This window comes from Oxyura jamaicensis, chromosome 5 (genome assembly GCF_011077185.1).
Source record: "Oxyura jamaicensis isolate SHBP4307 breed ruddy duck chromosome 5, BPBGC_Ojam_1.0, whole genome shotgun sequence".
Taxonomy (NCBI): domain Eukaryota; kingdom Metazoa; phylum Chordata; class Aves; order Anseriformes; family Anatidae; genus Oxyura; species Oxyura jamaicensis.
In genome coordinates, this window is record NC_048897.1 from 30,688,096 (window position 1) to 30,708,212 (window position 20,117).

General features: G+C 59.8%; 2 protein-coding genes across 4 annotated transcripts in view; both read right to left on the bottom strand.

Annotated features, from left to right (window-relative positions):
- Positions 1–216: 216 nt before the first annotated feature.
- MDK (midkine) lies at positions 217–2,796 on the bottom strand. Its single transcript, XM_035327787.1, has 5 exons — positions 2,685–2,796; positions 1,181–1,267; positions 940–1,101; positions 703–864; positions 217–577 (listed from the first exon to the last, which is right to left on the bottom strand). The coding sequence occupies exons 2-5, from the start codon at positions 1,257–1,259 to the stop codon at positions 552–554; spliced, it is 429 nt and encodes a 142-aa protein (XP_035183678.1). The 5' UTR covers positions 1,260–1,267; positions 2,685–2,796; the 3' UTR covers positions 217–551.
- Positions 2,797–5,081: 2,285 nt separating this feature from the next.
- The window catches only part of DGKZ (diacylglycerol kinase zeta), a 41,390-nt gene continuing 26,354 nt past the window's right edge, over positions 5,082–20,117 (bottom strand). For 2 of the 3 annotated variants that reach the window (XM_035327773.1, XM_035327772.1), the window contains exons 14-31: positions 19,911–20,051; positions 19,463–19,541; positions 19,110–19,165; positions 18,020–18,082; positions 17,733–17,806; positions 17,529–17,640; positions 17,043–17,242; positions 16,654–16,754; positions 16,439–16,518; positions 15,251–15,320; positions 13,335–13,375; positions 12,523–12,713; positions 11,985–12,016; positions 11,132–11,175; positions 10,688–10,808; positions 10,107–10,143; positions 9,714–9,813; positions 5,082–7,156 (exon numbers count right to left, since the gene is read on the bottom strand). In XM_035327773.1, coding sequence (XP_035183664.1) covers positions 7,040–7,156; positions 9,714–9,813; positions 10,107–10,143; positions 10,688–10,808; positions 11,132–11,175; positions 11,985–12,016; positions 12,523–12,713; positions 13,335–13,375; positions 15,251–15,320; positions 16,439–16,518; positions 16,654–16,754; positions 17,043–17,242; positions 17,529–17,640; positions 17,733–17,806; positions 18,020–18,082; positions 19,110–19,165; positions 19,463–19,541; positions 19,911–20,051 — 1,659 coding nt within the window. In that variant the 3' untranslated portion in view covers positions 5,082–7,039. Of the gene's footprint in view, positions 7,157–9,713; positions 9,814–10,106; positions 10,144–10,687; positions 10,809–11,131; positions 11,176–11,984; positions 12,017–12,522; positions 12,714–13,334; positions 13,376–15,250; positions 15,321–15,599; positions 15,645–16,438; positions 16,519–16,653; positions 16,755–17,042; positions 17,243–17,528; positions 17,641–17,732; positions 17,807–18,019; positions 18,083–19,109; positions 19,166–19,462; positions 19,542–19,910; positions 20,052–20,117 lie in introns of all 3 variants that reach the window. The other variant, XM_035327771.1, reaches the window with a different exon arrangement.

Genomic DNA, 20,117 nt, shown 5'->3' on the forward strand with positions numbered 1-20,117 from the left:
TGTGTGGCACCCAGGCCGCTGTCCCCAGCCACACGGTGACTTCTCTGCTCTCTAGTCCTGGTGGGGTGCCCCACGCTGCTGCTGGCCCTGCTGCAGGTGTTGCAGCATCACCCCAAGCAGAGGATGGATGTGGCGGCTGTAGGGCTGGTTTCCCTTCTTCTGGGGTCCCCATCCCAGTAGCACTGCACGGGGATGACACGCAATTCCAATTCATTTATTTTTTTAAAAAGGTTTTTATTGGAAAAGAAACCGAACCCCATTTGCCAAAAGACACGAGAGTGCCCACCCCGCGCCGGTGCTGGTGCTGGCAGGGTGCAAGTCAAGGTGACGGGCAGAGGGGACACGGTGGCCACCAGGCTGGTGGCACCTTCCCAAGGTGGGTGTACCTGCTCTCAACAAGAGTAGCGGTTAAACAAGGCATCTCTGTGAAAGGGGAGGTGGTGGGGAAAGGAGAGGGAGGAGGAGAAGGAGGAGGAAGGCTGGAGCATGGCTCACTGCAGCGGGGAGAGGTGCACGTGTCCAGGGGCCGACGAGGACGCCGCCGTCCCGCTCTAGTCCTTCCCCTTGCCCTTCTTTGCTGCATCCGATGACCATGGGAGACAGGCATTAGCACAGCCGCCAGCAGACCCCCGTTGCCCCAAACCAGCACCCCCTGGCCCCAAGAGCCGCTGCCCAGGGGTGGGTGGGAGGCTGGGGACTCACCTTTGGACTTGGACTTCATCTTGGACGCGCAGGGCTTGCTCACGTAGACAATCTCCTCACACTGGGCATTGTACAGGGCTTTCTTCAGGATGCCTGAGCGAGTTTTCACGCCCGTCTGCGCGCTGCACCCTCCCCAGCTCTCAAACTTGTACTTGCAGTCGGCTGCGAGAGACGAGAGGCGTTAGGGACTTGCAGCACCAGGCACGGCCCCTGGCGACCCCCTGGCCACCCCCGCACCTCCGAACTTCTTCTTCCAGTTGCAGGGGATCTTGCACTTGAGCTTCTTGCTCTCGTCCCCACAGGTCCCCTCGCGGTAGCCCAAGCCGCAATCCTTGCTGTTGGGGACACAGGGCCCCCAGCGCCAGTCCTGGCACTCGGAGCCATCCTTCTTCGCCTTGTCTGCAAGGGAGGGAGTGGGTGGGAGCGGTGGGAACGCGCCCCGGACCCACCCCCCCATGCCCCCCAGTCTCCCCCTCACCTTTCTTGGCCTTGCCAGCCTCGGCGGTGACAGCCAGCAGCAGCAGTGCCAGGAGGAGGAGGAGGCCCCGGGGCTGCATCCTGCCTGGGGAAGGAGGGATCGGGGGGATGGTGGTGACCCCGTGCCACACGGCCCCCGTGGCTGCCATGGTGCCTTACCCTGGCTCCCAAGGAATCCAGGGATGGGAGAAACAAGCCCAGCAAAAGCAGCCCCCTGCCATGGGGGGGGGGCGGGGAGCTGAGCCAGCAGATCTCACACACAAGTGCAGGCAGTGTGGGAGCTTCGCCAGAGCGATTTAGCAGGAGAGCTGCGCCCACTGCTGGCTCTACAACCGTCAGCACATCGCCCGTGCACCAGGCGTGTGCCCCAGGCGTGTGCGTGTCTGTGTGTGTGTGTGTGTGTGTGTCTGTGTGTGTGTGTGCACAACTGCAGGGCAAGCCCTTCCTGGCAGCAGCACCGTGGGCCGAGGGAAGCGCGATGCCTGTCGGAGAGCAGCGCCCGCGTTAGCCAGGCTCCAGCGCCCTCGCCTCCATGCACCCGCCGCTGGCTTCGCTGTGAATGGAGCTGTCAGGGGGGATTGCACAGCCCGGCTGGATGAAGGCTGGGAACCGTCCTGCCCGGCACGGCACGGCATGGCCCTGCTGCCTTCGGAGGGGACAAGGGCTCAGCCTACATCCCTGATTTCGGAAGGCAGGGCTGGGGCTGACCCGCTCTGGCCCCACTTGCTGAGGGTCTCCTGGGGCAGCACTGGCACCCGCACGATGCACGGCGTCGCCCGATGCTCGGTGTTTGGTGCTCTGTAACTTCTTCCTCCCTCCGCCACGGAGCGCTTCCCTTGGTGTCCGTGCCTGCTGGCACTGGCCCTGCTCAGCCCCTTCCTCAGCCATGGGCGCCCATGGGTTCCCATGGCATAGGGACCCCATGCAGGGTCCCCAGGGACCTTCATCCTCAGGCGTTCATGGATGAAAGGGAGGGCAGCTTTCCAACCACTTTCCCCCTCCTTCCCCCTGCCCGCTGGTCACACAAGGGCTGTCCCCGCTTCCCCTCCCTGTTCCGGGTGTCCTGACCCTGAACCAGAGCCAAAACTCCCCAGGAGATGCTGGAAGAGGCGCCCCAGCACTGGGGCCGAGCTCCTCCTCGGCCGGGCGCAGGGACAGGACCCCGCTGTCCCCACAGCACCAGGACCAAGCACTTCGGGGGCAAGGGGAGGCTTTCTGCCCCCATCCCACCGACCCCTCTCCTGCAGAAGGGAGCACCCAGCGCCCCCCACGCCCCTTCCCCACCCGCAGGCTGCCCTGTCCCCTCCCCAAGTGTGTGAGCGTGGGGGCTAAGAGCCAGCACCCCCACACCTCCCCGCTTGCTCTGAGCCCCCCCAGCTGCTCCCTCACCCCATAACCCCCCTCCCTCGATGGCGATGAGATCGGGGGGGCCGGGGCCGGCCCGGAGGCGCCCATCCCCGTGCCGCCGGGCACCCCTCGGGGCCGCACTCACCTGGGGCGCGGAGGGGCGCGGAGCGGCGCCGCTGCCTTTGTGTGGCGGCCGCGTGCGGAGCCGCCGGGCAGCGCTGCACAGCGGCCCCTGACGTCGGGCTCGGCCGGCAGAGAAAGGTGGGCTCGGCCCCAAACTTTGGCAGGCTCCTCCCCTGTCCCCCCCCTCCTCTAACCCACGGGCACGGCCAGGCACAAAAGGGGGCGGCCCGCCGAGGGGCGGCCCCCGGGGCGGGGGGATGTGGGGGGGGAATCAGCACCGGGGGGGGGCTCGGAGCCCCGAAATGGGGCGGGGGTCGAGGCTCGGCCCGAAGAGTCCCCCTGTCCTTCTGGCTGGGCGCTTCAGGGCGGCCGGAGGATGTGCGAGCCGGTGCTGCTCGCTCTGGAGCTCCGAGACCCCTTTGGTGATGCCCCCCCCTCCCCGCGGCTTGGTGGAGCAAAGGGACAGCCCCGTGTCCCCACCTCGTGCCTCCTTCCCTCTCCCGGTGACTTCTGCCACCAATGGATGGACCCACCACCATCTCTGCCCCGTGGGAGAGCAGGGGTAGGGGCCGAGACAAGGCTCCCCCCACATTACCCATCGGGAGAACAGGGCTGTGGTGGGGAGCTGGGCCATTTTCCCACCCCTGAGGCAGCAGGAAGGCTGCTGAGAGCAGGGCAATTGGTTTCTATGAGCTTTTTCTCTCACTTTCCAAGAGTGCCACGTGCAACTTGCAGCCTGCGGGCTGGTTGCTGGGGGCTGCAGGGGCAGGAGGGCCGGCAGAGCCCCCGGGGCTGCTGCAGGAGCAGTGGGGCACACGCTCTGGACTGGGTTATGGGGCTGTGATGAGCAAACCAGAGCCACTTTGAGCCGGGAACGAGCTGGCAGCAGGGTGAGCACCACTGGTTTCCTTCAGCCTGCCCTGGACAGGAGCCAGAGAGCCCCTCAGAGCCCGCAGCGTGGTGCAGCCCAAGGAAGGGAGCAGCTCTGGGCCAAGTCCCCCCCGTTTTCAGAAGGGGCTGTGCTCAATCCCTGCCGGGCCCTTTCTGCGGGATGCAGGGGAAACGGCTCCTACAGCTCAAATCAGAAGCAGAAGGCTGTGTTTGCAGAAAGGGGCCTCATACCAAGGGAAGGAGGGAAGAGAGCGAGCGTGACAAACCCAGGTGCATTTCCCCGCCATCACTTTCAAGGGCTTTTTACCCCTAACAACGACACAAGGCAATTCACAGCGTGCTGGTGGCACATTTTACACCCCCAGCACAAAAAGCCAGCTCCTTGGGGCACCGTTACCACAAGCTGCAGCAATGCCAGTGCAATGACATGGCTACGTGCAAGGGGAAGGCTCCTCGCTGGGGCGTGGGTGAGGTGAGGGCATCGCAGGCACAGGTGGTGATAAACACGGCTGCATGCCCTCACCCCGGGCTGGCAGGGTCCCCGTGGGCGCTCACACATGGCCCATGCGTGCCGCCCACACAGGGAACGCTCCTCTCCCCCACCATAAACCTGACACCAGGGCAGCTGGAAAGCTCATTGCCATGGTTACTGGCAGCCCTCACTGCGGAGACGCGGGCCCAGCGCCAGCAGGCCGGGACCGCGTGCGGCTGGGCCCCGGGCAGGGCCTGGCACCCACGGGTCCCTCTACCAGCTGGGGCAGCTCCCAGGTTGCAGAGTGAGGGGGCTCAGGGCTCAGGGACGATGTGGTGAAGGACGGAGAGGGGGCCATGGCAGTGCCAGGCAGGCAGCCAGGCTGCCCTCGGGAAGCTGACTTTAAGGTACGGGCCCGCAGCCCACGTCTGTCTCCAGCTCTCTCGCCAGGCCCGGCGGGATCAATTACCTCCCCTCTGCGAAGGAAACTCTGCGGGAGGGATGGTGCTGGCCACAGGCATCCTGACGCGTCAGCAGCTGGGCTGGAGGCAGAAGCCTTCTAATCCCCTCCTTTTGTAACCAGATAGCAGTCCTCCTGCTGTGGCTAATCCCGAACCTTGCCGCTGCCGCCCCCATGCCCAGCGCTGGAAGCAGAAGCCCCCCTGCGAGGCTGGGGATGGACGGGAAGGCAGGCTCATCCCCTGTGGAGCAGGGGGACAGCTTGCCACAAAGAAGGGCCCTGCAGGAACATGGTGCTGGAGGTGGGATGCTGCTGCAGTAACCCGTCAAGAGCCACGCAGCTGCAAAGGGCAAGCCGGGCATGACTGCGGGACGGTTGCCTCCTGGCCCGGAACAGCGTGAGCAGGGCAGGAGCAGGAGCTGGCAGCTCCTGACACACTTCTCAGCTCTTCTGCATCACTTGGGATGGCGGTGGGTCTTCTCCCTGTTCCATGTGACACTGAATACCGATGGGATGTGGGACAGAAGACCTGGGGTCAGGCCTCACTCAGTGCCAGCCAGCTGTCGCCCACACCGTACCAACTGAAGCAGCAATTAAAGGAGGGAGGAATTAAAACATCCAACTCTTTATTTCAATGGCAAGAAACAACAACATCCAAACAGTCAAAGTTGAAAAGCAATGGGAGCGCAGGCTCATGCCAGGCCCTGGGCCTGCTAGAGCCGGCACCCTTACAGAGTTACAAAAATACAGTCCTACGACAGCATCTGGGAAACACAGAACCAGGTATTGCACAGATCCCCTGCCCTCTGCGGGCAGGGCTACAAACACCCCCTCCGCCTCTGCCTAAAAACCAGCCAGACGTGGAATTGCACAGCAACTCGGCTCACGCGCGCAGGGGCCTGGCGGGGAGGGGGACAGTGTGTCTCTGAACTACCTGTACAAAATCTAAAGGGACATACAAAACTGGGAAGAAAGGGGGAAGCTGGGGTTGTAAACGCCCCCAGGCCAGGCTGGGTGCCCTGGCTGGGAGGCAGCAGCTTGCACCTTTGAGAAGATGACAGTGTCTTGTCCGTCTGCAGCTAGCGAGCAGCACTGATGGGAACTCCTGGCACTGCTGGAGCATCACGGTCAGGACAAGGATATTAACTGCTGATTTTGCTGCTGAACCCCAACACCAGCCTCATGCACTGCCCTGGCCCAGCTTCCCCCATACTTGAGAGTAACTCTGCCCCCCAACCTAAAGCCTGAACAGTATTGTGGTTCTCTGTGGTATCATGATAAGTTCGTTCTTTTTGGTACTGGTATTGTGGGGGGATGCAAATGGTGTCAGCCGGCACTGTGCAGCAGCCACAGCCAGGTGTGAGTGCACAGTGGGGCTGCCCCAGCCTCCTCTCCTGGTACCCAACCTGCCAGCAGCAACCTGGACCTGACCGAACACGCCAAGCAGGTCCACAATGCACTCAGCTGCCTGCTCTCCTCCCCTGCTGGCACCTCTGCATCCCAGAGACTGCCGCTGCCAAAGCTGCTGCAGGGGCTGCTCTGCTACCTCAGGGCTCACAGCTCCTGCAGGGCAGGCAGTGCCTCGTGCCCCATGGCAGGTGGTACCCAAAATGCCATCCTACCACATGCGTGACTCAGGGCTGGGGTCCCAGATGCTTCCTATGCATCCGAACCCTTCTTTCTGCTGAAACCTGGGAGGGTGAGCTGGCAGCCTGCCCAGGGAGCTTGTGTCTGGGCAGGGCAGCCTCCCAGGTTTTCCCTGCGAAGCCCTGTGTGCAGTTACAGGGATGGGAGAAGTCACGCTCAGAGGATGCACATCCACAGGTTGGGGGCGCGAGGGGAATCCCTGAGAGCAGCACGGACCCCAGCACTGAAGGCAACCAGGAGGGCAGCGGCTGCCAGGCTTCCAGCTGCGCTAGTCCCAGATGCCCTGAGGAAGGGGTGGGTGCACGTCCCCTAACACGCCAGGGACTTTCCTCCTGCCACAGAGACCCGAGGCAGTCCCAAACCAGCAGGAGGGAAGAGGACTCAGAGGCTGTAAGTCTCAGTGCTTCCCTCGGGGGAAGGTTTCAGGCTCACAGCCCCTGTGCAGGCAATGCTGCTGCCTGCCTGCACCTCCTGTGGCTGCTGGGGAGGAGAGGAGGAACAGGACACGAACTGAGTGAAGCGGCTAATGGAGGGCACTGCCGGCAGGGAGAGGGGCGAGCAATGACATCCCACGTGGATCACAGGTAAGGACCTGCCGGGGGCACTGGCATCGTTCCCCTGTGCAAAGGTTATGGGCGGCTCCATCCCTGCCGGCCCCGGTGGGGCTTCGGGATGGAGCCCATTCAGAGCAGGGAACGTGGTGGATGAAGGGCAAAGGGGGACACACAAAGAGCCGGGCTTCAAGTCCCAAATACCCACTGTCCTCAGAGTCCCAGCCCAGCCTGGAGCAGAGCTCTGCTGTCTCCATCTCCTCCTCCTAGGCTGACACCTAGGGAGGGCTGGGCCAGACTCACAGCTCTGCCAGGTGCCGTCCTCTTCTCGTCCTGCCCGAGCTGGCTTGGGCTAAGGCACGCTGAGCACTACACAGCTGTCTCCTGGTCCTCCCGCTGGATCATCTGGTAGTGCTGTCGGTTCTCGAGGTAGGCAGCCAGGTCAGGGTCGTTGGCTTTCTCTGCCCTGTGCTTGGGGGTGTCTCCCTGCATGGGGGAGGCAACACGTCAGCGTGCTGAGCACTGCCTAAATGCTGCCTCGCGAGCCCTCTTGGCACCCTGAGGTTCCCCCATTCTACTCATCAAAAAGGTGGGTCCTGCAGAGCCCACAGCCAAGCCCTGAGGCAGGCAGCAGCCACTGCCCGTGTGTCTGCTACAGAGTAAAAGTGAGCTCCCGAGGAGCCCAGCTGAGCCGCAGGGCTGGAAGGCGTTCCCTGCAGGGCCATGTGCCCTACGTGCAGGACAGGACCAGGACCAGTCCCACCTTCACCAGCCCTGCAGAGGAGACAAAGGCTGCTCTCCGTGACCTGCTCTTCCCCGGCACTGCGGAGGCAGGCAGGAGAGGGTGAGGAATGAGGGGTATGTCTGGGGAATGCCCGGGAATACCAACCCCCCTTCCCTCTCGCAGCCTCACCAGCGCTCCCGCTCCCGGAGGAGGCTCACATTTCACCAGCTTATTGCAGCCATCTGGACTGTGTCCACTAATGAACTCCCGCACTCCATAAAAAGCAAATCTGTTAACAGCTCGCCGCTACGTCTCCTCTCCCCCTCCCTCCCCCTGCTCCTCACTCCTTCTCGTTAAGTGCCCGGGCTCCGCGGTGCTGAACAAACGCTCTGCTGAGAAAGGCCACAGAAACCTGGCACTCTGCCGCTGCCATTGAAAACCGGCCCCCGAAGGGAAGCACGGCTTGCCCAGCTCGTCCCGCAGTGCACAGCAGGGCACGGGTGGCTGCAGCGGGGCGCGGGGGCCCTCAGGACATCCCACAGCGACACGGCATCAGCACGAACAATGGCCGGGCACAAGGAGCCTCTGCCGTGCGTGGGTGCAGCTGCGGACAAAAGCTCGAGCCCACCCCGCCGCAAAGACAGAGCGATGCGACACGCCAGTGCTGAACAGGGGACTCCCACAGGCACATCTCCTTGCACACTCACACACAAACTCCTGGGAACACCTCTGTTACGGCTGCCAAGTGTGCAAGAAGTTACTTTGCGCACACACACACACCAGGGCATGACACAAGGTCCTGTGCAACCAGGCGCTTGGGCCGGGGGCTGGAGGCTGTTCTGTGCCTCACTGCTCGGGCTCTCCTCGGGGGGCCTCCTCTCTGCATCGACTGAATCCGAGCAGTCATTTAACAAAGGGAAAAAAAAAAAAAAAAAAAAAGAGGAGGAATTGAGTTTCTTTCTCGTCCCCCTGCAGACGCCTTGATCCGGCACTGCCTGCCCAGATCCACAGCCTGAAACTGGAGCTCCCAGGGCCCCTCTGCAGAGCCAGGCTGATGCATGCTACCTGATAAGGGCCAGCCTCCCTCTCCGCTGCAGGGGACGGATCAGACTGTCTCCCAGCTGTGCTGCAGGTCTGACAAAGGGTCCTGCAGCAGGATTTCTACCGAGGCTAGTTCCTGCCTGTGCAGGCAGGCTGTAACCCGGGGGGCTACGCAAGGTCAGCACCATGGAGCAGATGGGTCCCCAGACAGCTACGAAGCCAGGCATGTGCTCACACAGGCACACACAAGCCCCGCTCCCCGGGGGCAGGCTGTCATTCCTGAGCTGGGCTCCTTTTTGTGCTGGCTGGTCTGAGGCTGCTCATCAGCCAGATGCCTCAGGAGAGCAACCTGCGCCCCTGCCCAGGGCAGAGAAAGGCTGTACCTCCTGAGCTGCCCTCTCCTGCTGGCTCTCCCCAACCTCCCCTCACCTGGGCATCACCTCATCCTGTGGCTACTGGCCGAGTCTCCAGCGGGCCACCCCCCCTAGGCAAAGCCAGCAAACAGGAGGACTGATCGGTAGCCAGAGATTGTCTGTACAGCATCTCCCCAGCAGCTGGCAAAGGGGCTGCTCATTGTCTGAGGCAGCCCCCAAGCTCCACCAGCCCCAGCGAGCTTGTATCCCTGGTCAGGCTCCTGGTTCCAGCCCCACAGGCTGCACCTTTTGGGCTTGTTACTTCATCTCCCCCGTCAGACAGGAGCACATCCCCTCCGCTGCAATGCCAGCCCCAGGAACCTCGTGGAGCAAAACACCGCTCGCTTCAGCCCCCTTCCTGCAGCTCCTCTGCGGGGGCTGGCACGAGTCCCTGGCACCAAGAGACATCTCAATTAATCTGGCATGTGAACGAAAGGGCCCCGACCGCCTGCTGACACTCTCTGGTTCACCCGAGGAGCTCCGAGCGCTCCCAGCCCGGCTCCGCGGGGGGAGCCCTGCAGCTGGGAGGGAGCTCGCCAGTGAGACTGTCCTCGCTGTGACCCCAGAGGGTGGGAAGGGGGAGACAGGGATGAGACATTCCAGCGCCTTGCTCCTAATTTAATAAAACAACAGAGGGAGAAGCAAATGGGAGGGGGGGGGAGAAGAGGGATTTAACCCCTCTGCTGCTGGGAGCCCCGAATGGCTCCTCTCCTCCCAGCTCTGTCTTTCCCATGTGCAGGCTGCCTGCTGGCAAAGGGTCCTGCCAAAACACGGATGATCTCCTCCTCAGACAGCCCTGTGAGGCCCTGCTCCTGCCAGCCCCACGGTGCCCGCAGCAAGCCCCTTCCCAGCCCTCTGCCATCACCTGCAGGTCCGTCTTCATAAGCGACGCCCCAGCCTCCACGATGTAGTGGCAGATCGTGCGCTGGCGTAACGCTGCAGCCTGGTGCAAGCTGGTCTCACCGCTGAGGGGAAAAGGGGGAGATGTGAGACGTTCCCCCTAAATGTGCCGAGATGGGACAAGCACTGCATGTGAGGGATGCCCCTCGGGGTGCAGAAGGAGCTCATGGTGGGCTGCATGCTTGTCCGTGCAACCCCAGCAGAGGAGGGGATGCTGCTTGGGGATGGTCAGAACTTGCTGGAAACCTTGGCTGGGGATTACGGTGAGCACAGCGGGGCATGAGAAGGGCCCCGGTGACTCTAGTCATCGTGCAGGGGGTCCGGGCAGCAAGGTAAAACAGGCCAGGGAACAACTTACTTCTCTTCCTCTGTGGCGTCGAGGATTTCTGAAGGGGCTGTGGAGAGAAAGAGTGCAGGGCAAGTGAGACCCAGCTGCAGGGCAGAGCTGGGCCTACTCGCTCCCCAGTGACACGCTGCCTCTGTCTGTAGGGGCTGCTATCTGCACCGCCTGCAAGGGGCTTGGCTCCAAAACACTCGGCCAGCAACTGCATCTGAATCCGGCTGAGAGCAGGGAAGAAGAGTTGCTTGTGGTCTCATTACAGAGAAATATCTAAATAAAAATAAATCAGCCTGCATTTCAGCAGGAGCTGCCAAAAACAACAGGTCAGCTCCCCTGAAAGCAGACGTGGGACACTGGGAAATTTTTCCCAGAGACATGCTGGGCCCAGCAAGGATGTGGTAAAAGCCTGGGGGCACCCCAATACTTGCAGACAGATGCTAAAGAAAGCCTGTGCCACAGTGGGAGGGTGTAATGAATCTGGAGGGATGGGATAATGTGCCCAGGAGCACCCCCTCCCTGCAGAGGGTCAGGCTTTGTCGGCTGCCAGCCTCCTTTGCCAAGGGTGGCACTCTGGCCACAGGAAGCCAGCCCCAGCTCACCGTTCTCGATGATGTATTTGACGATGTCCTTGCTCCCTGATTTGACAGCGTGGTGCAGGACGGTCCGGCCCGAGGAGTCTCGCACCATCAGGTCTTTTCCAGCCCGGTGCAGTTCTTGGAACTACAGGATGGCCAGAAAGCTCCAGATGAGTTTCCATGCTCATCCATAACCCTCAAGCCCTGGCATTGCATCCCTGGAGTACCCAGCAAGTTGTGTGGATATTCGGTGCCACGCAGGGAGCTTTGTCCTGCTCAGCCACACCGCCAAATCCCTTCCCTCCATGTTCCCCAGCTGAGGATCAGGGCTCCTTGCCAGGAGCCTGCCTGCTTTTCACCCACTTGGGTGCTGCCTGGAGGAAGGGCCTCAGCAGGAGCTGCTGCAGGTGGGCAGTGATGTTCAGAGCCAGCCCTGGCTGCGTGTCGTGGCACACACAAAGTGCCTACCTTGCTGAAGTCGCCGCTCTTGGCAGCTTCTATCAGAAGGTCATCTGCAAAGAAGAGAGATGGGTTGGGATCAGAAATGCAAAGCTGCAATGCTATTTATCTAACTGGGGAGCCAAGAGCAGGACGCCAGACACTCAAAACAGTCAGCTGAGGTCCCCCAGATGTTAACCCCTTGTTCTCAGGGGGAACAGCAACCATACTGATTTTATATGGCTCCAGCACCTTCAGGTATGGGAGGGACAAGCCAGGTGAGGGAGAGGCACCCCTGTATCTGGGGGTGCAGCCAGAGCTCAGTCCCAGGGAGATGTGTGTGGCAGGAGCAGGGGGCTCTGCCCGTGGGCAGGATGCCTTGCGATGGAAGCAGGGAGCAGATCTCCTGGGTGTCGGCCAGCAGCCAAGACATCTCTCACCAGTGACTCACTCACACTTCCAGGCACTGGGCTCTGCTCAAGCTCCAGGAAACTCTTTCCATTTGCTCAGCTTAGCGAGGCCCCTGACCTTGTGCTCCCACCTCCCGAGCTCCCGCAGCGGCCTGGCAGAGGCATCCCCTGGCCCAGCCAGCAGCACACGGCTCCACAGGTGGGGGATTAACCCCCCTGCCATGCCGCTTCCTGCCCTCCCCACGCAGCTCAGCCCGGCGGGGCCGCTCCACAAATCATCCTCAGGTTTCTCCTGCCCGCCTCTGGGGTCACCCGCCCCCGCCTAGCACATGAGCTGCAGGGCTCCTGGCTGCACATCAGAGAAAGGACAGGCCAAAAAGTGATGGCAAGAACCCAAAATAGCTCGACACGCGAGGAGGCACGACAGCTCGAGAGCCTTGCTTGGCGCCTGCAGTGAGGACAGAAGAACTCACCTTTGTGCGGGAGGCAGAGCTCAGCCTCAGCACTGGAAGGGAAGAAGAAAAGGCATAACTAACCCTGGCAGCACATCACCCAGAAGGGCACACAGTGGGTGAAGGGATGGCTGTGGAGATGCCTACCTGTGGCACTCCTCCAGCAGGCAGGAGGAGCGGGCCAAAGGATTAGCTGTCCTTTGCCCATGCCATCTGCTTCTGTCCCGAGCTGGATTCTTTCCCATCCCCACTCCCACTTCTACTGCTGCCCCCAGCTCCTGACCCATGCCCATGGACTGGGAGGGTGCTGGAGCTCAGCCCCGTGGCTGAGTTGGCTTGTGGTGCTCCACTGCCCTCAGCCGAGTCAGGAGGGAAGTAGGAATGGCAGGACAGCATCCCACGCCTGGGTTTAACTTAGCAGGGAATTCTTGCTCCCTTCCTGGGAGTAACTTCTGCAATCTGGCCCAGGGACCAAGGCTGTGTAGCCAACCATGATTCCCCCACTGCTGCCCATCCTTCCTGAGGCCCAGCACCCAATTTCCTCCCACTCCAGACTCACATGGGGGCAGGAGAGCAGGGTGGAGAGGAGGAAGAGGAGGGGAATGCAAAATGGTGCCCAGTAGGTGCAGCGGATGAGTCCACAAGGTCAGGCATGGCAGGAGAGGTGCCCACAGTCTGGGTGATCACCAGCTCTGGGTCCAGCACATAGAGCTCGTCCTGAGATATCTCTGTCACGTAGTTGAGGTGCTCCTGGAACGCACAAGGCAGCCCAAAGGGGCAAAACTTAGTTCTGTGAAGCTCCATCTCCCATCCATTCGCACCCCATGCCTCGTGTCCCACCCACGCACTCAGCAGTGAAAGGAGCTGGATCCATCCCCAGGAGCTGTCCATCCCCAGGAAGCTTGTCAACACCAGTGGCCAGGGCCATGGCTATGCATGCCTTTGCTGCCTCACTTCTCCCAGCCCTCACCCCAGGCTGGCACAAATCCCATCCCTGTTCAAGGCTCCCAAGACCTCAGACCCTCACAGGACTCCTGTCCTGGCCCAAAGTGCACCCCTGATGATGCCTGGACACTAATCCCCACTTGGCTGGGTTGAAACAACCTTTTCCCTGCCAGCTGCCTGCTCAGTGCACAGGTGACATCAAGACGAACTCGTGCATCAGCGAGAGACAGCCTCTGGGGGGTGGCTCCCACCGTGACCTACAGGGTTTTCCTCCTGCACCAGCTGCTGCCTGCTATGGGCTGAGGCATTAGACCCCCACCCTCCATGTCCAACCCCCTAGCCTCAAGCAGTCTGGGTTGCTTTCGGTGGTCTCCATCCCCTGAGGTTCCCCCATCTCAGTTTAAGGTTGTTTTTCCCCACACTCACCTGTGCGCGGTCTATCCTGTAGAACCGATCCGCCGTGGTTGCTGCAAGACAGGGAGAGAGGCAGATGGGGTGATTTGTGGTGGGGAACGAGCGGGGTGGCTGCTCCCCACCACCGAGTGTTGGTGAACAGTTCAGCCACTCCGTGGCCTGCACGGAGGGCACAGCCAAGCCAACAGCACCCCCCGGCCAGGAGCAGCCCCCTGCCTTTTGGGACCTGCTGTTCTCTCCGCCTGAGAGGCAGCCCTACAGATCTCCATGCCCCATGCAACATGCCTTTGCTCAGGGTCTTCTCAGTGATTCCTGGCAACACTGAGGAGGCAGAGGGAAGGCAAGAGCACACCTAGCTGGCACCATGGCCTTTCTGGGGGGCTTTGAGGTGTTCCGGCATTGAGCTTCAGGCCACCCTTTGCTCATTACTCTTCCTCAGAGGAGACAACCCCACCATGAGAGAGGAGCTCCTGGCACACCAACACAGTAAGTGGCTGTGCTGGAGCCACCACCCCTGGGGGAACATGGAGGGGCTGGAGACTTATGGCTGTACCAGGGGACAGCAGGACAAACAAGGGCACAGCAGCATGATAACTGTGTCCCCCTGCATGGTGGCATTCCCCCTGTGTCCCACCAGGTTGCTGGTGGCTGCCCAGGTGAGGTTGCTCTGGTGAGACCCTTGGGGGCCTGGGGAATTCTCCCTGCAGAAGGAGTGGGGACAGGCCACAGCAGATTAGAGGAGTGAAAGAACCCCGTTTATCCTGTCCTGGCTGGGGATTTACAGCCATGAAGCTGCTGTAATTCAGCCGCTTTAATGAGCCTGCGCTGTCTTGAATGAGGCTCTGGCCTCTTTCCTGACACATTTTCCTGAGCTCAGAACCTGCTGCTGGGAGACTGGCCGGAGGAGGGAAAGCAGTCCTGGTAATGACACCTGGGGGCAGTCATCCCAGCAGCTCCACGAGCAGGGCTGAAGGCCCCAGGGGAGAAGCTACATCCTTTCTGCCTAGCATGAGGCTTCCCGAGCCCGTGCTGCAACTCATGGCTGTGTGTGGTGTCTCCTTCCAGGATGGAGAGGCCCAACACATGTGCCTGAGACCTGGAATCTCACCAGAAACACAGCAGTATCTCTGTTGAGATGAGGGGAAAGGACAGGTTTCTAGATGACCTGACAGTACCTCTGAATCATCTGCCTTGTGTCCCAAAAGGCCTTGCCCTGATCAGCAGTGGCTACCAGCTCTGGGGATGGGGCTGGCTTTTGCTCTTGGCTTTCTTCCTGGCCCCCATTAGCCCTCCTGCCCGCAGGGGCTAAGCTCCTGTGTGCTGCCCTCTGACAACACAGGAGGAGGGCAGCTCTGCTCTGCCCTAAACCCTGCTACTGGGAGCTAGAAACTCCTCTTGCAAGTCAGGCACGTGAAATATTGCTGGTAGTCACTTCTCTTGGCCAGCTTCCAGGTACACAGGGAGAGCTCTGGCCTCCGGGTCAACGAAAACAAAGAGAAATGAGAAAGCTCTTTCCAGTATGGGAAGGAGAAGCAGCTAAAGACCGGCAGGGAGACTCGTCCCAGTATCTCCAGGATACACAAGGTGATGTCTTGCTCCCTGCGTGCTGGAGCATGGGGGCCCTCTGCCTGCACAACACAGGAGAGCAACCCCACCAGTCCTGAAAAGACCAGGCACCTACTACAGAGCCGTGTTCAGCTCTGGGGCTGGAGACCAGCAGATGCTCCTCGCCTCACAGGCTCATTGCTTCACTTGAGGCAAGCAGCCAGAGGCACAGCCTGGGGCCGAGAACTACTGAACCTGGCTGCAAAGACCCCAGCATCCTTGAGTCCCAAGTCCCACATGGCTCTCAGTGGCTTGCCACTAAATGTCTGCCCCATCGCCCCCCTGACTGATGCACAGTGCTCCCACAGGAAGATGATACTCACAGTCCAGGAAGCACCACTTTGGTGACAGCTTCTGGGATGACAGTGTCTTCGGTTTGGCTCCATCTCCTTCCTGCATAAAAAAGAGGAGTTAGGTCTCTTGGCCTCCCTGTTCTCTCCCCAGCACATCCCTCCTGCTCTGGGAGGTCCCTGCAGACTGGAGGGCTGCAGGTGCTTGGACAGCAAGGGAAACTTTGAACACAGTCACAGCACACAGTGATGAGGAACAGCACAGGACAAACCAGAGCTGACACATGCCATCTCACTGGAGAAATGCCACAAGATGAGCCCACAAGACCAGCATGGTGCACATGATAGATGGGCCTGGGGGACAGAGTGAAGCTATACAGACCTGAAAGAGCAGGCGCTGCAAAGCAGAGGGCTGTGGAGGGAAATCCTGCAGAAAGGCAAGGTGTGCTGTTACAGTGTCTGTCTGGGCAGCCCCCCATCCCTTCTTTGGTCCCATAGGAGTTGGCTCTGTCACCACACTGCAGATGTGGCAAGAAGCTTTACATCCTGCCAGGCCAAGGTCCCTGCCCTGCTCCAGGGCCAGAGCACAGGGTTTGCTCGAGGAGAGAGAAGGGGTAAAACACAGAATGGCTCGGGTTGGAAGGTTGTCCTGTAGATCTTCTGGGAAAAGAATGGATTGTGCAGTACAACACCAGATGCCACGCTGTGGGCTCAGATGGCATTGCTCACCAGGAGCAAGGTTTATACAGCCTGTGTGCAGGTTAGTACTCGCAACTGAAGAGATTTGCAGGGGGGAGCAACCCTAATCCGGGCACCCAGGGAGAGGCAGAGTTGTGCAAGGAGACAGCCTGCAGAAGGCTGAAGGAACACACAGTGTAACAAGTAAATGGAGAGAAGAAAGGTCTCCCGCAAACAGCCAGGAGGTGACAGGTCCCTGTAGGATGTATACTGGCCTCTTCCCCTGCACCTTAATTTTTCTGGGCCACTGACACTCTGGTCCTGGAGAACAAGGTCAGAAGAACAATGCTGAGAAATAAGCTGCTTAGAGAGCAGGCAGAAATATGCCAACCAGCTTGGGATCCTGCCTCCATCACGTGGTGAAAGCAAACCATGAGCATGTGTGCTGGTGCGTGCAGATCAAGGAGGCCTAGAAATCCCTTCTCCCAGCTCCTCCATTCTCAGCATCCAGCTGCAACCAGCACTTCCCATGCAGAGCCTCACCTCCTGCAGCCTCTCAATTTGGGTCCGGCACAACTCCAGGTCACTGTCTCCTGGAACCACGATGATCCCCAGTGGCACAGCTGCACAACAGGACACAAATGCAACTCAGGGAGCAGATTGTGCCTGATCCCCAACATCTCACACAGCTCAGCTGTGGGCACTGCTGGACTTGGGGAGTGCAGTTCCCACCCCTAGCTACTCAGGTGGTCACTCACAGGCTTCCTTGAGCTTTTCCTTGTCGTAGTGCAGTGCCTCATAGTCACGCATGCTGATTCGGCTCACCCGGATTCGCAGCCGCTCAGGTACTGGCTGCTGGCTGCATGCAGGGGGGAAGGAAAAGAGAAGGGGTCAGAAAGTGACAGCTCACTTTCTTCTTACCCACCCCACTCCTCCAATACAAGCAAGAGCACAGGCTGAAGTGGGGAGCTTGCCACCAGCAGCTTCTCCAACATCAGGGTCTGGCCACATTTCTGCAGCCTGATCCCTTCCCAGCCCCTCCTTGAGAGGATCAAAATGCTCATGGGAGTGACAGTGAGTCCTTTCCCTTCCCCATCCATCCCTTCTGCCTTGGGGAGGAGGTGACAGGCTGATCTGAGGAACCTACTCATTGAGCAGAGGCATGGAGTTGCGCCGCTTGGTCTTCTGCACCATGTTGGCTTGGTTGCGCAGGGAGATGTGGATGCAGGAAGCCGCCAGCTTGCAGGGCTCCCCGTCTACCTGCATGGGGATGGCCTTGGACGTGGTGAGAACCACCTGCCGGCACTGGCACAGCCGCTCCCCATGGCCACCCACCTGCAGAGCAGCCTGTGAAAGAATTCCAGAGTGAGAGCGGAGCACAGACTGAGAGGCAGATGGGAAGAACACCCACTAATGGCCAGGCTTTGGAAGTGAACTGAGTTCTCAGGGTTTCGGGCGATTCACAGAGACCAGTGCATGACAGCACCTTGCCTAAATCTCAGACACTGTCACATGCCAGCACCACAACTCCACGGGAGGGGAGCTGAGGAGCAGTGGGGCTCCCTGACCCCTGGGCAATGGGATCAGTCACCCTCCTGGTTGCTAGCTACCACCAGCAACAGCACCATCTCACCAGGGATGTCATGGTGAAGCCAATGACTTCAATGCAGCCGTCATCGTGGCGCTGTGGTTCAAAGTCGTGGTGCTCGCCGGGGTTGCCCCAGGGCATAGTGCCTGCACAGTACCTGTGAAGGGACAGTGAGTGTGAACAGGCACCCTTAAACTCACAGATCTGTTGGAAGGCAGTGAGGAGTCCAGCACACAAGGGGCTACTCACCTGGGGATGTTCAGGAAGACCAAGCACTGGGGTTTCAGGTCCTGGATCTTGGGGGTCAGGTCTGTCCCGTCGCACTGGAGACAACACAGGGGCATTCAGGCTGCTGGAACGAGGGGTTCTGTCCCACCCTACCCACTCCGCTCCTCATGGCCACTGACCTCCAGGCCAGAGGAAGCTGATGCCCCAAGGAACACCCTGAGGCACTCAGTGTGCTCAGAGGGGGCACTCCTCATCCCCAGTACAGTTTTTGCCCCCCTCCCTGGCCCAGAGCACTGATGCACACTCACAACCAACTTGACGTGCTTCGCTAAATCTTTGGAGCTCCCTGTGAGGAAGTCGGAGAAAGCTGTCTGCCAAGGCAAGAGACAAAGTTAGTGCCCAGATGTTCACTGAAGTGGGCAGCCAGAAAGCCTGCCATCCACCCTCAGACTTCAGCTGCTGAGAGGAGGAAAGACCCTCCCTATCAGCTGGCAGAAATTCTCTTCTCTCCCCCTCCCAAAACAACCCGATCTGTTCCTTTTGACATTTTGCTTACCAAAAACCTTGGGGCACCTCACAGCTTCAGTAACATGATCTCACTTTCCCCTGCTAGCCCAGTCCTGGCTTTAGGGAAGAACAGGCAAGGGGGGTTTCCTCTACTAAGACACTTGAGTCACAAGAGACAAATTCAGTCTCAAGCATAAAACAGACATTGTGTGACCCTGTTCAGAGACACCAGGAGAGACTGTATGGCCTCTGTTGCACAGATCCTAAGGTTCCCTTTGTGTTTAACTGTTCAGGGAGGAGGGGAGACAACTAGGAGAGATGTGAGGTCGTGCAGAGCAGCATTTGGCCTTTAGTACTGCCATCACCTGGATAGGGAGGTACACTGAGGGCCTGGGGACAGAAAAATAAACAAGACCCTGAGACACAAACTCTAGAAGGCATTGTTAGCCAGGGAGCTGTAACTGGCCCAAGGTTTAAAAAAAAAAGGAAAAAAGAAGACCAAAGTAGTGTGGGGACTGCATGGAGAGGCTTCCCGCTCCCCTGCAGGAGGGCCAGCCTGCCTTCCCACAGCTCTGGGGAGGTCCTGCCTGGCTGACTGTCCACGAGCCTGAGAATAGGAACAATAGTGGCAGGAGATCAAGGCAGCAACTGTACCACAGGCCAGAGAGTAAGCTGTACCACCAGCAGCATTTGCAGCCAAGCAGAGCTGCAACTCCCAGGGCTGCAGCCCTTCTCCAGCACCTCTCCAGCTTCAGGGGCAGGGCTCAGTTTGGGTGTATAAAGACCCCGGTAGCTCAGAGGAGTGGCTTCAGACTGTGAACAGAAGCTGGGGCCATGCCTGAGCTACAGCTGAATCTATGAGGGCATGCTCAGATACCCTCATGCACTCACCCCAGCATAGAACATTTTATTCCGAAACCGGCTGTTGAACTTCTCTGGATTGGCCTCTAGGGAAAGAAGAACAAAGTCCAGGTCATTGGCCTGCACGTGGAAATACTTCCCTTGCCTGCTCTCTCCAAACACGGCTCTCCAGGCAGCCTCAGCCAGGACACTCCCCAGCCCTCTTCCCTTGCAGGCACCCCTCTTCCCTCTTGACAGCTCCACTCACTCCCCTGATTTCACTTCTGTCCCTCTATCAATCCTCTCATCTGCTTTCCTGAGGAGCATCTTGCAAGGTGTCACCTCTGTGGCACCCCCTCATCACAGACCTTGCCCCAGCCCTGCAGCACCCTGCTGTCACCTACCTCGGGATTCGTGAAACTCCAGTGTCACCCGTGCATCAAAGCCAAGGCTAAAGTAGTTATTGAAGACATCCAAGGGGAGCTGAAATGGAACAGAAGAATAAGACTGGAAACCCTGTTGCTGGCAGGATGGGGCTGCCAATGTGTGGCCATGGCAAAGATGAGGTGAGGCTATAGGAAAGCCATGCACTGTGTTCATGAGATTGAGTGGGGACTCATCTTCCCTTCAGGACATCAGAGGTGACCAGCCTGAGGTGATGGACCATCCCTCTTCTGCTGCCCTCAGCTCAGTGGCCTCATGGCATTGACACAGGCCCCAGGGCAGGACAGGCAGTGTCCAGGAACAGGGACCATAGGGGACCATGCAGCATCCAGCCCACTCCCTGCTCAGCAGAGGTGCAGCAGATACTTCAGAGGAGCAGGGAACTAAGTCAGAGAGGAGATGACCCACCTTGTCAGCGGCTGCCTCATCCTTTTCCTCAGGGTTTGCATCAGGGTTTGGCTCCACATGGAGGTTCCAGCGATCGAGCTGCACAATGTTTCCATCTTCCACATGTGACAAGATCTTGGACAGAGGCTCATCTGTGTAACCCTGGTAAAGAGCAGGATCTGGTGAGTCTGCTGTCTGTCTCCCAGAGATGTCCCAGAGACAGTGGAC